We start from the raw sequence: 15,746 nt of genomic DNA on the forward strand, positions 1-15,746 counted from the left end.
TGAACATGTAACCCCAGCTGTCCTCGTGGTTGTGGTTCATAACCTTCCACCACTGCTTTTTAAGTATCAACTGGCTATTAAAATTCAAAACTGATAGCACTAGATGGTTGCTCCGCATTCATGAGCCACAGAAACATCAGTTTTACGCGCCTAAAAGACTTATTATTTAAATCAAAACTTATGACTGTTTGTTGTTGATTTGTCCCTTGTTTGTTACTGATGACTTTACCCTAGAACTTTTTCTTTTAACTTAAAGTTTTTAATTTTCTCTTAGCCATGTTAAAAGTTCTATCCCAAACGTTCAGAATCAATGAAACAGCATCAAAATACTCGCTTTCTATTAGAGCGAAAGAAAAAAGAGCAGTCCTTGAAAAACCCAAAGCATCGAAGAAAATTGAAAAATTCCTAAAATAACCCCACCGTCGAGCTCCCCCCCCTCCCTCCAAATTTTTCGCAAAAAATCACCGCCGCCTTTTAATTATTTTCATCTTGGGTGGTACAAAATCAAAGCCCCGTGTGCAGGTGTTCTTTTCGACAAAATGAAATAAAGCAAACAATGACTTGGTGCAAAAAGAAGGGGAAAAAAATCTTGCTGACTTATGCGCAAATTCAGAAATTAATTTCATCCAAGACGCATTTTAATGCAATGCAATGCAATAGCACAAGTTTCTTTGTTTTTGATCATGTTATTTCGAGAGCAAAGAAAAGAAACATTTCGACTTTTGTGTGGAGTAATGTTAGTAAAGAAAATTTAACGGGATCATATATTCACTTCGGCTAGTGGAAGTTTTTGGCTGATCGAATTGCGACTTTATAGGAAGTTCCACTGTAATTTCAATGTTTCATCTTTAGATTCTTCCTTTGTATTTAGAAGAATTGAGAGATAAAACTTTGTGCATTGTGTCCAAGACTTTAGATTTAACTGAGTACGAATAATTTTAATTAATGACTGTTAGCGAATGGAATCATGTTTACATTTATTCCAGTGCACTTTCATTTTCCGCAGAATCTAGGGGTAAATGGGAACAGTACTTTGTTTTGAGATAGATGTTGGGGGGTAATTAATCACACCACACCCAATATGTTTAGAAGATTTAAAAAGTTCTACAAAAACGATTCTCAGTATACGGCACATAGATCGCAGGCGATTCGTTATGTAATCTCGACCCCCCCCCCTTAAATGTAATCCCACATCATTTAAAAGGAAAACCCTTAAAAATGTAATAAGTTTTACGCGAAGCTGACATAAAACACAAACGTAATATTTACATCACAATTTAATCGGCGAAAAATGGGAAAAAGAAAAATGTTATTTTCATTTACCCTAGAGTGCAGTATATATGGGGTGAATGGAAACACCCGAATTGTACATCAAAAATAATAGAGAAGGGTAAATTCATACCAAAATTATAACCTTCCGTAAGACAAATACAAAAAACTATTTGAAACCTAAGAGCAAGAATTAGTAAATAGTGAGAGAAAGTCCAGTCATTGGCTTAGCAAAAGCTAAGACCTAAAGACACGTGACTCAACAACGACGAATAGTTGACACGTTTTGCGTGAAACTAGCGAAATAAACCTGATTTCTTCCAATACTTTGCTTTAAAATCCATCACGTGACTTGGGGACTTTGCTTCACGATGAAAGGTCTTCTCTCCCTCCATTTTATCTCTTCTCGATTGTTGAAACAAGTTTCTTCGCATTTGCAGACTTGCTGTTGTGGTAATATCAGAAAAATACAGGGTGGGGCATGGGAACTTCCTTTTTTGAATTTGGAGCGCAAAAATGGTGGAGCATCACAGAGTGATGGGGACAAACTTAACGGAAAGATCTGAATGGGAAGTTTTGCTGCAACATGTTTTCAGTTGCCATCATGCTTTGGTCGAGACAGCATCATCGCGCTTTTACTGTGGAGGCGTATTTTTCTAACAGCTTCTCGATCGGAATGAGGGCTCAAGCCGGCCTTCACACTCGCCTGATTTTGCCCCCTGTGACTATTTCCTGTGGGTTTATCTGATGTCACGGGTTTATAATGATCGTCCACGAACCCTGGAGGACCTGAAGAACCGCATTCGAGCCGAAGCTGCCAATATACAGTGAAACCTGCGTAAGTTGACCACTTGCGGTGCACTACTTAAGTGGCCAATTTAAGCAGGTAGTCAACTTATAGAGGTTGAATCATATGATAAGATCTAATTTTGTGCCTGAAAATAGCGGTCAACTTAGACAGGTGGTCAACTTACAAGGGTGGTCAACTTTACAGGTTTTACTGTACCGGTCGACATGCTCCAGAGTTGACCAAAATTTCTGAGTTCGACTGTGTGTGTGTGAGTGAATCAGTGTATTGACAATCGAGGGTAACACTTACAGGATATTGTTTTCAAAACAGAATAAAGCATTATCTCCAATTACGTGCGATAGGAAAAAGATGATAATAGTAAAGAATTTTTAGGCATGTATTTTTTTTTTAATTTCATTTTCAAAAAAGGAAGTTCTCGCGCCTCGCCCTATACAACTTTCCCAGGTTCATCTTCAAATAATAATGACTTCTGAACACAATTGGTTGGAAACATGCGAAACTCTCAGAATGTCTTCCTTATGAAAGTTTAGTTTCAAAATCACCTCAAGATGTGGTAATCGAGTTTTTGATATTTAACCTAACTGGCCCTACTTGTTTTAAATTGCTTATCCTTAAACATTTATCTCGATGAGAAGCATGTCAACGCTCGATAACTAACGTTATAGTAAAGCAAGAAGTTTTATACGCATTAACTTCACGCTCTCTTCAGTTTGATGTTACTTTTGAATCTAATAAAACATTCATTGTGAGTGCGTTTCTTTTATCTTTTTTAATATAATAGTTGCTGCTTAGACCACTTTCTTCCAAAAAAAAAAAAACTTATTGCACTAAAGAACCTTTTTTAAGATAAATCACATTTGACTGAAATAAACGGAATTAATTTTTGGCTAACTTTCTGTTTCTAGCAGGTACGGAAACATCGAATCTATGATAGGGAGAAACAATATTTCATAGCATACTGCGTTGGTTATGTAAGTTCAGTCGTAACTGAGTTATCTGTGTATCGTCAAAGCACAAAGCAATTGATTACAAAGTGGCTCCATTTTTTCCAAATATTTTAAGAGTGCAGCCGCTTTAGTGATGAAAAAATTCTAAGCATTTTTTACATACGTGATTTAAGTCGGAGTTTATGAATCGGAATTCAATCGGAAAAAATTAGCATTGCATTAGAATTTATAAATATTTTCAGAGTGCAGCATTCCTATTTAGTGTGGTATACTCACACGAATAATTAAGTTGAAAAGAGTTCAAAAATGCTATGCATTAGTAGTTCTCCCTCTATAGTTTGATCAGGCAGTAAATTCATCATCATCAATCATTTTTATTTATGCTATATGAAATAGGCAACTAAGTTTGACAAGCTAGTCAAATATTTAGTCTCTCCACTTCGAACGCTATTAAAAATTTTTACGACATGCTCATCCCCTTGCTCACTTCGTCGCAAACCTCCGTTCCCCACCTGCGGCGGTTGCGTCACAATCAACGGCGGTCACCAAACCCCCAGCTTCGACATGTTTCGGAAGCTCTACTCCCTTACTACTTGTGAATTTTGGAGAATTTTTTTTTTTGCCTAGTTCTAAAGATTTTGATGGAAGAGTTTTCAATCAATCTCTCTCTCGCAAATAACGGTTTAGATGGATGAAACTGAGCGGAATGGCTTTCCCTGGATGTCCTGTATCCAACGGTACTTGTTTTGGCTAGGAAGACATTGAATCTGAAGGAGATGGGTTACAAAAAGAAAGATGCTCACATATTTTAATACGATTGAAGTAGTATTAATGGACTAGTATTAATGGTGAATGCATTTTTACTAGTTGGATCCAATTTTTGTATCATAAGTTTTTGCTTTCTCTACCTCTGTACATATGCTAAATTAAAATGCAAATAATAAAGTAAATAATTTATTTTAAAAAACTTTAAATAAGATTCTGCTGTTTGATATTCGGTAACAAAAAAAAAAAAAAAAGAAAAGAAAAAAAACGAAATATAGCATGCTTAATTGAAATGTAATTTCAGGATTGAAGCCCACCAGGAAACAAAGTTGAGTCATTATTCTTAAATATTTATCAGTTTTTACTAGGGAGCTCTACACCCTGTTCCTTTAGCTCGCCAACCCCCGTTCACCGCCTGCGGCGAGTGACAATTGATGGTTTTAATACTTGTTTTGCTGTATGTCCTGTTGACTGCTTTTATTATTTCTTATCTCTGGCCTTTTAACGTTTAGAGGTGTGAGACAGGGCTGAATAGCTTTCCCTGGATGTCCTGTATGCCAACGGTGCTAGTATTGTGCTGGTGGACATGGACAGTTCGGAGGAGATAGGGTTACACACAAACGAGCACAGGTTTTAATAATATAGACTAGCTGCGTGCCCGGCGTTGCACGGGCTACTTAAAAAACGAAAGAGATGTCCAATTGATGTTTTTGTATTACTCTGACATCTGTTTCTAAAGCGCTAAAGAGTAAATAAATACGCGTAATGCAAGGTTTGCAAAACACCAGTAGAGCATATTTTTGGCAAAAATCTCTTTAACGTTATTCATAGTTATCAATGATACAAGTTATGAGTATTTTCAATTAGCACAAAAGATGAAAATATATGCATTATCAACTATAATCTGTGCTCACATTAAAATGAATTACATCTGATAGACTATATCTGATGTACAATTATAATCAGCTTTTTACATAGAATGACACATACTTACTTTTTGGTTGATTACGTGAAAATAAAGCTCCAAGAATAAATAACTACCAATAAGCATTAATTTAATGCCAAGTCATCAGATTCCAATTTAGTTTTAGTTAAAATCCTTAAAAACAATCTTTTTTTGTTCAAATCTGTTTCACAAAGAAATCCAAACAATCTTAATTTAAAATGTTCTTTTAACGATATAAACTGTATTTTAAAAATAGAAACAGGAAGGAAAAAGAGAGTTATTACAATTCGAAAACTCACCCATGTGACGGGAAAAAGTCCAACAAAATAAACATAATTAGTCGCACATCCTAAGTGTACCAAAATATGAGGCCGGTGAATGATAAACTTAAACTACAATCAATAAACATAGCTAAAGAAACAACTTTCATATGCTGAAAAGAGTTAAGAACGTTGAATGTAAAAAATAAAAAAAGGACAGACGATAAAATAAAGGCTTTGTCCGAATAGGGCAACCAATTTTAAACTAATTTAAAATGAAATTCTAGATGGAAACGTTGTTTTAAGATTTGGACGGCAGCCCAAAAAAAATCTCTTTTAAAACAATTATTAGAATTTTACTTGCTCACGCATATGCAAAATGGCAACAGGAAAGAAATAAAAATTCCTGAAGAACGTTATGTTAATTAACGTTTTAATTAATATCTCCGCTAATTAAAGTCGCACAATTACGAGATTGGTCCTATTGTTTTCTTTGGAAAATTCCAAATTGATCGGTATCTCGTTTGACTCTCGATTCGCAGCGGTTCTCGAGAAGATCGATCTTCAGACAGACAGACGGACGCGAACAAATTTTAATATTATAGTGGATTGTTTCTTCTCGGTTACGTTTTTATTTTACTTATTTATTTAAATTTGAATCACTTGAATAAAATTGCATAAAAACACATCTGAAATGGTTGTGCTTTTGATTTAATGATTTTGTAATTTTTTTCTTTTAAATTCAAAATGGCTTTCATTTCTTTCCTGGGTTTGGAATGGTCAACTCAGCTGTTCATTCCTTCAGTGAGTCGATAAAAGGAGTACCAAGTACGCTTAGGTACTAAACCTTGGGGTTCCGCGTTCCACTGACCTCCTAACCAGTACATCTGCCTTGTACCCCAGAGCACTTGATCAGAAAAACTGAGATAAGCACAGTAGGTTTTGGCCCTCATGTGCTGTTGCACCACTGGGTTTGGTTTGGTTTTTAGCCTTTTGGCCTTCATTTCTTGCCACCATGTCAGGGTTATCAAACAATCATAAATTTTTAAATGGTTAAAAAATTTAACAACTTTAAAATGTGATATTAAGGGAACTTTGGCAAATTCTGCGCATGAGGGTAATTCTGAGCTCCTGCTTGCCCGTGCTTCCTAAATCCCCCCCCCCCTCCCATTGGTTTTGTGCATAATTATATCATCTGCAAAGAAGCTTAAAAACTTACATTGAAGCAGAAGACGGTGTTATGCTTGTTTGACTCGTCTAGATGTGGGATTACATTTTGTCGCTCGTTTCTTATAACATTCCGCTTGTTAAAATAAAATGTAATATGCAAAAAATTTTCCTTTTGTTTCTGTAATTTCAATTACTTATTGGCGTTGTATGATTTGTTTTGCCCCCCCCCCCTCTCTTTGTAGCTCAAAATGACGGGCCAGTCAATGAGAGCAGTTTATAACTGGTGTAAGGTTGAATGGATAAATGAGATTAAATTTATGATTTGTTTCAGGACTTTGGCAAAAATACTAAGGTGAAGAAAGCAGATCCTATTTCAATGAAATAGAATCACTCAATAAGAACTAACCAAATGATTTTTAATGTTAAAAAAGCGTTTTCAATATGAGAAAAAGACTACAGTGTTAAGTCTGGCATTCATTAGTTAATGATTGCTATTATATTTCATTTTCGTATGTTTTCTTCTAAACCGGTGAAGAGCGCAGAAATGTCCGATTGATCAAGATAATGCAAAAACTGCAAAATGCAACTTTTTAGCTTTTGTCTTCTAAACTTATGCTAAAGAACGCAATTGCTCAGATGCTTTGTGTAGCAAGTTTTGGATCTTGTGTTTCACGTGTTAAAAAAAGTCGAACAAGTTGTGGTTATATTTAAGGCATTACAGCTTTGTGAAATTAAGTGTGCAGAATTCGCCCACTTTTCCTTATGTAATATAATAATTCTTTCTTATAATATGATTTCGTTACATTCTAAACTTTTTTATATCATAGAAAAGGGGGAAAAATGCTATTGCTATGAAGGGTCCCATTTTTACAAGTTTTTTTAATTTATTTTTCATTTATTTCAGCAGCAATGAGAGTAAACACAGTTTCCTCATTTCTGAGAGAATATTATTACAAAGACTAAAAATCAATAGATGAAAGACAACAGGGCGATAACTTCGAATCTGAAGCCAACAACTTGTGATGAAAATTTCTCCTTCCTCCTATGCATATTAAGTTGTGCTCGATGAAGCCAAGTCAATTGAAAGTAAGTGTTCTTAATACATCTAGTACATTTGTGATGCGTTTCTAGCCTTGAAGACTACCGAACTGAAGAAGGGTGCCTTTAATGGAGGGGGCAAAAACAGAAAACCCCTTGGAGTCTTTAAAAATGTTCTAAACAAGTGTTGGGCAATCAGAAGAACCCGAACTTTATATAAATTTTAGACACCATGTACACGAAGTACGAAAAATCAAAAAATTCTGGTTGAAGATTATCTTTCAAAATTCCAATTTCGACATATTTTCTGAAGTTCTAAATTCCATTACCGGGGGGGGGGGTTAATTTCCCCTGAATTCGAGTACCGTGTCTTACAAATGCTTTCTCCTCCGAACTTTTAAATTGCACTTTACAGAAGTTCATGCTAATCATTGGCACTGAAAGGTCAAATGACTTACGAAACATATCAAATCATAAAAACGCGCCTTTTCATGGTTCGCAGACCCATCATTTTCTGCATATCTTTATGCATGTATTATTCTTTAAAAAATTAAGCGTATTTGCCCAAAAAAGGATAATATACAGAGTCAGTAGCGAACCAAGGGGTTGATAGGAGTGGCTCTCGCCAGGGGCGTAGCAGCCAGGGAGCGACATTTCTACTGATAAAAGAAAAAATGATTTTCTATTTACTTCTTTATTTTTTAATGATCATATTAGTAGAAAAATGCTTAAAGAAATAAAAATAAAAATAAGAAAGGGAAGTTTACCTGTGGCGTGAAATTTTATTCCGATTCACGGAGTTAGCTAAATACTTATACACACAATTTGTATATCAGAGAGCGGTTGGTGGAGGGCGTTCTATGTTGGATGATTCCATTTTTTTCGGCGGGGGGGGGGGGAGCGACATTTTGTCGTGTATGGTTTAAAGTGTATAGTTTTTCTTAGACTAAGTATTTATTATCATAAATAATTTTAGCGTAAAACGTCTTAATTGAACAAATATTGGGAGGCTTTAATTAGCGAATATGTACAGGGTGTTCCGTTTTAACCTGCAAGACCTTTATTTTCGCAACCGTTAATCCTAGATGTATACTTCCAATTGCAAAAATGTTCAGAATCAGATGCAGGGTTAAGATATTGAAAGTTGGAAGTAAAAATAAGTCAAAAAATACAAAATTTAACTTTTTATACGGGGCCCAGGTCCCCTAACTTATATTTAAGGAAATAATCTCCATTAAAAAATAATTCCAACACAAAAAGGTTGAAATTAGTTCGATCAATATTCACCGAGATATGAAACGCAGCGTTTTGTGACTTACACCACTCTTCACTTGCCGTCAATAACACCTTTTTGGAGGAAATCTAGCGGTTAACAAGTGTTTAAAATAATATGTGTGCAAAGAGTGGTTTTTGAAATTGTTCGAGGTTTTGTAGTGTGTTTTTGCGTGTCACGTCATAACATTACAACATTTGCATTTGTTTTTGAATAGCAATGAAAATTATTCTTATTTTGATTTTCTTACTTTGACGACGTGTCATTCTTCTGAAAGGGCGATGAACTGTTATAATAAAACTTTTTCTGATCTAATTAAGCTGTACTATAATATTATTCCATTTCAATTTCAGCGCCGCCTTTTGGTCAAAAATGTAAAAAAAAAATCCATTTATAAGCAAAATTCCAAATATGTTTCTGATCATTTCTGCGCTAGTCAATTGTTCTATTGTAAATAGTTCAATAATTTTAACGTTTGAAAAAGTTTGCTGACTTTGGAATCAGTCTGTAAATGTCAATGTTGACTTTCAGTCGGTGAATCCTCATAAGTAGTTACACAAAGATTATACTAGTTAGAGACTGTTATACAAAGACGACCAGTTATACAAAGATTACTGGTCGCAATGCTCCTGGTTTCCTTCTTACTTGTTTTATTTTTCAATTGCAAGTGAGACTTATTTGCTTGGCGAAATAACTGAAGCATATTTTTTTTCGTATAAAAGGACAGCATACTACATAAAGCATGTCTGTATTAATAAAAATTATAAAACCTCTTCATAATATTTTATGTAGAATTGTGATAATGCTTGAACCTCAAAACTCATTATGATTCTATTTTTCAAGTGCACTTACCTTCTCCCGGAATAGGTAACACAGCAGGTCGCTTTTTTGAATAGTTCGATGTAAAATTTCGAGTTGCTCCTTTTTGTTCTCCTGGTATATGTCCAGCTGGCGGCCACCTTAAAGAATACTTTGTTTCGGTTTTCCCAGGTGTGCCCTTTGAAGGAAAAGTTTTCTTTGCACTATAATCCATCTCTGATAATTTTCCTCCAGACTCGGAATTTCTGGTAGCTTCACTTTTTGCAGGATCCTGTTGCATGGGACGGCCATGGCTATGAGATGGAAATAACGGAAATGCTGGAGTAGGGGCTAATTCACCCATTTCTTCGTGTGCTGGCTGATCGTAATTCTTCTTAGATTGAGCAACTTTAACTCCAAATCGATTCGTTGGCGTGCGTACTGTTGAAACAGAACTTAGCAATAGCAAGGAACTCTCAGTGGGTTCGTTTAGATCTGGAGAAATGACATCTGCATTTTGAGGTGATTCTTCTCCGTCTTTTTCCACAGCAGAAAATGCCAATTCAACAGACGATGATGGTACTTCTTCTGAAGTTGTAGTGTGCTTGTCTTTTATTTCAAGTAATTGGGTAGCTTTTGGGGTAGGTGTGGTTAAAATTTTCGCATCATTCATTTTCACTTCCGTAACTGGAAGTACAGTTGAAACGTCTACGGGAGAACTTTTTGTAGCATCCAAAACACTCATTGATGTAGCATTCTCTGAAAAAAGAAAATATGTAAAAATGATCAGTAAAATAATTTGAAATAAATAGTTCATAACAAAATTCTTCAAGGAAATTGAAAATCGTATTTCATTTTCGTAATTGAGTAAAATGTATATATATATATATATATATATATATATATATATATATATATATATATATATATATATATATATATATATATATATATAGTACAGCAAGCAAAAGAGTAATTCAGCAATTAGCCATGTAACCGCGTAAGGATATTCCGTAAAAGTTTTTACACAAGTAATATTCTGACCGCCTTGTCTAGTGGTCAGAGAAGTCTGACTGCGATGGGGAGGTCTCGGGTTCGAATCCCGGTTCGGGCAGCGATGTACTTTTACTCTGCTGTCGTTGTTCTTTCTTAGTATAAATGTGTTGTTGCGCTGTAAATGGTTGTCTACCCTATAAACCGGTCTTTATGGCGTGGGTGTACTGTTGGAGTCGGACTTCACACCAAATTACTATACAGTTGGAAAAGTGAAGTAGCGCACCCCAAATTGTCAGCCTACCTGGCACGCAACAACAACACAAGAAATTTTGATTTACTGCAACTTAAAAAACTAGCGTTTTGAAGAAAAAAATACCTGGAAGCTGGTTTCTTCGTAATTAAAATTGAATATCGTATTTTCAGATTTTTTGCTTTTGGTTTGAATAGTTTAGCTTTAAAAAATTAATGCTAGAAAATGTTCTATCAAAATATTCTGTGCTTTCAACCTCTCACTTAGCCTTTAGACCATCTGTTGCAGTAAATTGTTTTTAGGGGCGCATATTACGTTATAGCGAAAATATGAATGTTAAATACCATTTCGTTCTCAATGTTAAAATAATTAACATTTTAGGACATTTGAAATTTTTTGCATGCCTTTGAAGAATTATTGACTGAAGCTGTCGTTAAAACGGAGATGACCTCTTAAAACACTGTGCAGTAAATAACTTAGCAACAGCTGTATATTTAAATCAATATCATTTGATAGAGTTACACCCTTTTTGCAATCTAAATGATTACTTATGAATCGTTAATGCATAAGAAGATACTTTAATGAGTGAAATGATTGCACGAAAAAGGTAAGAGGAGTCGATATCCTAAATCTTCAAAAAAAAAAGGGTTTTTTTCAGTTTTTATCAGTTCAAAATATTTAAATCAAGAGCATTCAAGTGACACCTAATTCAAATCTCTACGTAGATTTAAAGTAAGTCAAATTAAATATTCATGAGGCAGTGATGTATTAAAATGAACGTAAAATTATACTATCTCAAACGCCATTTTCACTAATCATCGATTTTAAAGACTCATGTTCCTTTTGCTAGAAAATTACTTTGCACATTATTTTGAAATTTTCTCCGCATTTTATTTAAATGTTTATAGTAATACTGAAGCGAAATTTTTCCTTTAGGACTCACACGTTTTCGTATACAGTTGTTTTTATGGTCAAAAACGGTCTTTTTTTTTTCATTTAAGAAGCAGCTATTGCTTAATATTTAATAAATTATGAAAAAAAAAATCCCTAAAATTTCACTTCGGTAGACTCTTGTATATCTCTTGAAATACTTTGAAAATTGCAAGTTTTTAATATTAAAAATTTTTCAGATAAAGGTACACAAAATTTAGTAATTTAAGGGGTCCGGGACACAAAAATCATCAAATTTTGCATTTTTAAAATCATTTTAAAAACTTTCCATTTTTTCTTTTTAAAAGGACGTTTGAATCTTGTTTCTATCTTAATTAGAAGGAAAAATATAATTATTTTTGTTGCATGCACTTAACTAATATTATTTGTAACTTTAAAACTTTAAACGCTTCCTTCTAAATGATGCAGTTTTTATCGATTTTTTTTGCATTCAAACTCTTATAAGTCGAGAACTGATAAAGATAAAGTAATGAAATTTAGAGCATATATTTTTCAAATAGTTTACTTTGATTTTTATTCGGCGAATTTGAAAAAAAAAACCCTTACTGCAAAAAATGTGATTTCTTTAAAAAAAAAAGTATCTACGAATTTTTTGAAATTTTTCTTCAAATATTTTTTCTTTTTTATTGAATTAATATTTTTGAAATCGCCGAAGAAAAATTAAAGCTTATATATTTGTGCATAATTTCATGAAAAAAATTTGAAAATTGACTAAGAATATTTTGAGTTTTAGCGATTTAAAGCAAGCCAATTTTTTAAAAGAAAATTAGTTAAATTTAAATAAGAAATGTATATTTTTTAATATTTATGTAATGATTTTGCTTATTAAATAGATGGTGAATCAGTGCAAAAAATTTCAAACCTCTAAATTGTTTAATAATTTTTTTTCTCAAAATGTGTCCCGGTCCCTCTTAACACTTTCCGTATACAGAGTTAACCGACTTCCCTTAAGTTGAAATTAAGGAATTGCCCTCCTAGAAGACATAGTAAAAATAAATGCAGAGGGGGGAGGGTTGTTAAAATGCCCCCAAACTCTAAAAGTGGTGGGTACCTGAAATTAGAGCTGTGAATCACATAACTATTGTTCTGTTAAACGAAGAATGGTTTTTTAATTAATGAAATATATAATACAAAGCAAAATGAAATGGTAAAATATTTTCACAGTTTGGATCGGCACCTTTCTATCAATATTTTAGCCATGCTGTTAAAAAAAGTTAAACCCAGTCAAGCAATAAATTGTTCTAAAGTTCAAAGAAATTATAAATTTAATTTTCAAAATTTGTTACCCATATTGTAATGTTTTTGGGTTGGGCCCAATTTTTTCTCATAAAATGATAAGATTTTGTAATTAACATTTTAAGTAATTATTGAGACCTGATGACGTCCAGTGCTGCAGTTTTTTAGTTAATACAATGCATGTTTGGATTTTAAATGGCTAATACAGTTGAAGGGCTCGGGGTGAATTTTTCAGTAGGGCAGGCCAATTTCAACTCATAAAATATATTTGTAGAATTTTTCAAAGCCAGTGTTCCTTCTATATTCTGAAATACTAAAACCAGAATGTTTTTATCTTAAATGACATAATCCATTGCCATATTTATTTCAATTTTAGTTATGAGAGACAAAAATTTTGATCGAAAAGTCACTCCTTGTGGCTAATCACATTTCTGCTCCGAGCCCTTCAATTGTATTAGTTCACTAGGGTCAAAGTTAATAGTTCATTTCATTAGCCTATTCATTAATTCTCATTACATCACTTACTTATTCTTTTGCCAATAAATTCATTTGCATTCTTTCCTTTATAAATTCACTTATTTATTCATTCATTCACTTATTTTCTTTAAATATAATTATTTCTTTATTGATGATTAATGTTTGGTGCTATTTCGTTTCATTAAAATGGTTGAGCAATTTAGAATTAGAATTTTTCATTTATTTCCTAATATTGAGCATTATGGTAAATATATCGACCATTTCCCCCACCCATGCACCTAAAATGCCCATTTGTATTTAACAATTATAAGTGAAATATACTTTAAAAAACTTTTTGTACTGAAGCGTAAGAGTTGATCTGCCTTCTAGTAGCTTTTATAAATTGTTTAATTTAGTTCTTTCTTTCAAAAAAGAAATAAAATAAATAAATAAATTTTAAAAATATAATAGAATCCCCTAGAGAGGATTCATTTTGCCTGACCTTGCCCTATAATTCAAGAAAAAATTATTAAACGTATCGTTTCTAATTTTTTTCTTTGTACATACATGTCTTACGAAAGTGTTCTATTTTTCTAAATAAATGAAAAATTATCAATTAAATCACTGACTAGAAAATATTTGTAAATAATTAAAATTGAGAACTGGGATAGTACCCTTGTGAGAATGAATTCATTTCGAGTAAAAATTTGTTTAATTTGAAGATTACTATAGTTTAAGCTTAAAAGCGAATGCAAAAATATTTATTTAATACTCTTCTGCTTAGAAATATCCTAGCTACGTAAATCAGCTTCAAGGTGCCCCAGAAAAAATGAACACTCTTGCTTGTCGCACTGTGAGCTCACGTCCCGAACTTAACTGAAATGTTCTTCCAAACTTATTACATACTTATTTATTTTTCAAAATTTTATCTATGTGTGTAAAAATGTCAAGGTTATACAATCATTAGTTAAAAGAGAAGTGGAATTAAATCTAAATGTTGGAAGTGTCGTAAAATTTCTTTAGTTTCATTTCTTGGCAACGATTAAATTAAATTGCCGCGCACATGCTCGCTTTTATTGTTCAGTTGATTTCAACAGTTTTAAAAAGGTTAAGCATCTCTTAATTTAATGACTCATGTTTTAGCGCCTACTGATTTCAAAGCTCATAGATAAGCAAAAAGGTTCTTTTAAAATGTTATTGAAAATATTCAAATGAGTTTTTTTAGCAGTAATGTTTAGCAGTTTTAAAAATATGCATTTCATAATAAAAGTTTTTTACTATCTTAACTGACCTGTTGGGCATTTGTATCTATCCGGGCAACATTGACCAGGTTTCGGTTCTAGTGGCTGGCATTTTGGCCCAGGAACTTGACACTCTTCAATGGCACATACTAATTCATTTCTCATGCAGTAACAGTGTTCACACGGATTAGTGGTTGAATTAATGGCAGCTCCATCCTCTACCATAGTTCCATCATCTAATAAACATCCACCTTCATAGGAAAAAGGAAATATTATTATATTCAGAAGAATGTAATAATGGAACATGAACTACTGAAAAACACTTCTGCCCGTTTTCCTTTTTTTTTTTTTTTGAAGAAGTCTTACGCTTGTTGCTTATTGATGTTCTCAATGCTCTATAATAGAAAAGTAACTGATAATTACTGAAAGTCGTTTTCTTGTGGACTTAATTTAAGTTTGCATAAGCAAATAAAAAGTGACAACCTGATAGAATTCATCATTTTTCGAGCAATTAGATATTACAAAATATATATTTTTTAATACAGTAAGTTTCTGGGTTGCCATGGTTTTTCTTTTAATTTAGATATAAAGTTTTTATGGATTTTATTTTGTTTATCTGATTGTATGTGTGACTTCTATATTTGATATGAGTTGAAAAAATCTCTTAATCAAGATTTTTTTTGACTTTTACAGTTTTGTTCCTCGTTAAGCGGCAGGGAATAAAAACATTTACCTCTAAATCTAAGTTTGTAAATGTATCACAAATTAAAAAATATATAAAACGCGCATATTAGCTAAAACTTTAATCGCAATGAACAAGGTAAAATACTGCTTTTCAGTAGTGTTTCCCCTTTGTGAAACAAATCTTCTAAGGAAAAAAAGAAAGAAACTTTATTTTCAGCCATTTAGAAGACTGACAGTCTTTGGGAGAATGTGCACACTAGTTTTTTCGAGAGATGTTTTAATATTATTTTGGTTATTTTATGATAAATGCCCTTAAGATACATATACATTTAGTCGTGAAAACGGGATCTGAAATGTCGTCGGTTTGTCTGGATTTCGCAGAATGTGAGAATTATAGCTACGGGACAATCTATGTAAGTGACATTTCGCTGATAAATGTTATTTTCAATTTTAAAAAATATTTTAATTTTATGAAAGTTCAATATTGGAAATGCAGAGCTAAAGAACTATAAAAGTATTCAAAAATAATGTTTTTTACAAAATGACACAAAATTAAAACATAAGCATACAACATACTCTTTCTCACTTTTGTACAATTTCCCATACACCAGTGTATAATATTTTGATACTTGCCTGCCAGATCCTCTAGTGTTAC

The 15,746-nt window shown here is 33.0% G+C and overlaps 1 protein-coding gene across 1 annotated transcript in view; it reads right to left on the minus strand.

Annotated features, from left to right (window-relative positions):
• LOC129219100 (mucin-2-like) overlaps nucleotides 1–10,022 on the minus strand; it is a 43,098-nt gene extending 33,076 nt beyond the window's left edge. Inside the window, exon 1 of the mRNA XM_054853420.1 lies at nucleotides 9,332–10,022. Coding sequence (XP_054709395.1) covers nucleotides 9,332–10,022 — 691 coding nt within the window. The remainder of the gene's footprint in view (nucleotides 1–9,331) is intronic.
• Between the last annotated feature and the right edge of the window lie 5,724 nt (nucleotides 10,023–15,746).

This window comes from Uloborus diversus, chromosome 3 (assembly GCF_026930045.1).
Source record: "Uloborus diversus isolate 005 chromosome 3, Udiv.v.3.1, whole genome shotgun sequence".
Taxonomy (NCBI): Eukaryota; Metazoa; Arthropoda; class Arachnida; order Araneae; family Uloboridae; genus Uloborus; species Uloborus diversus.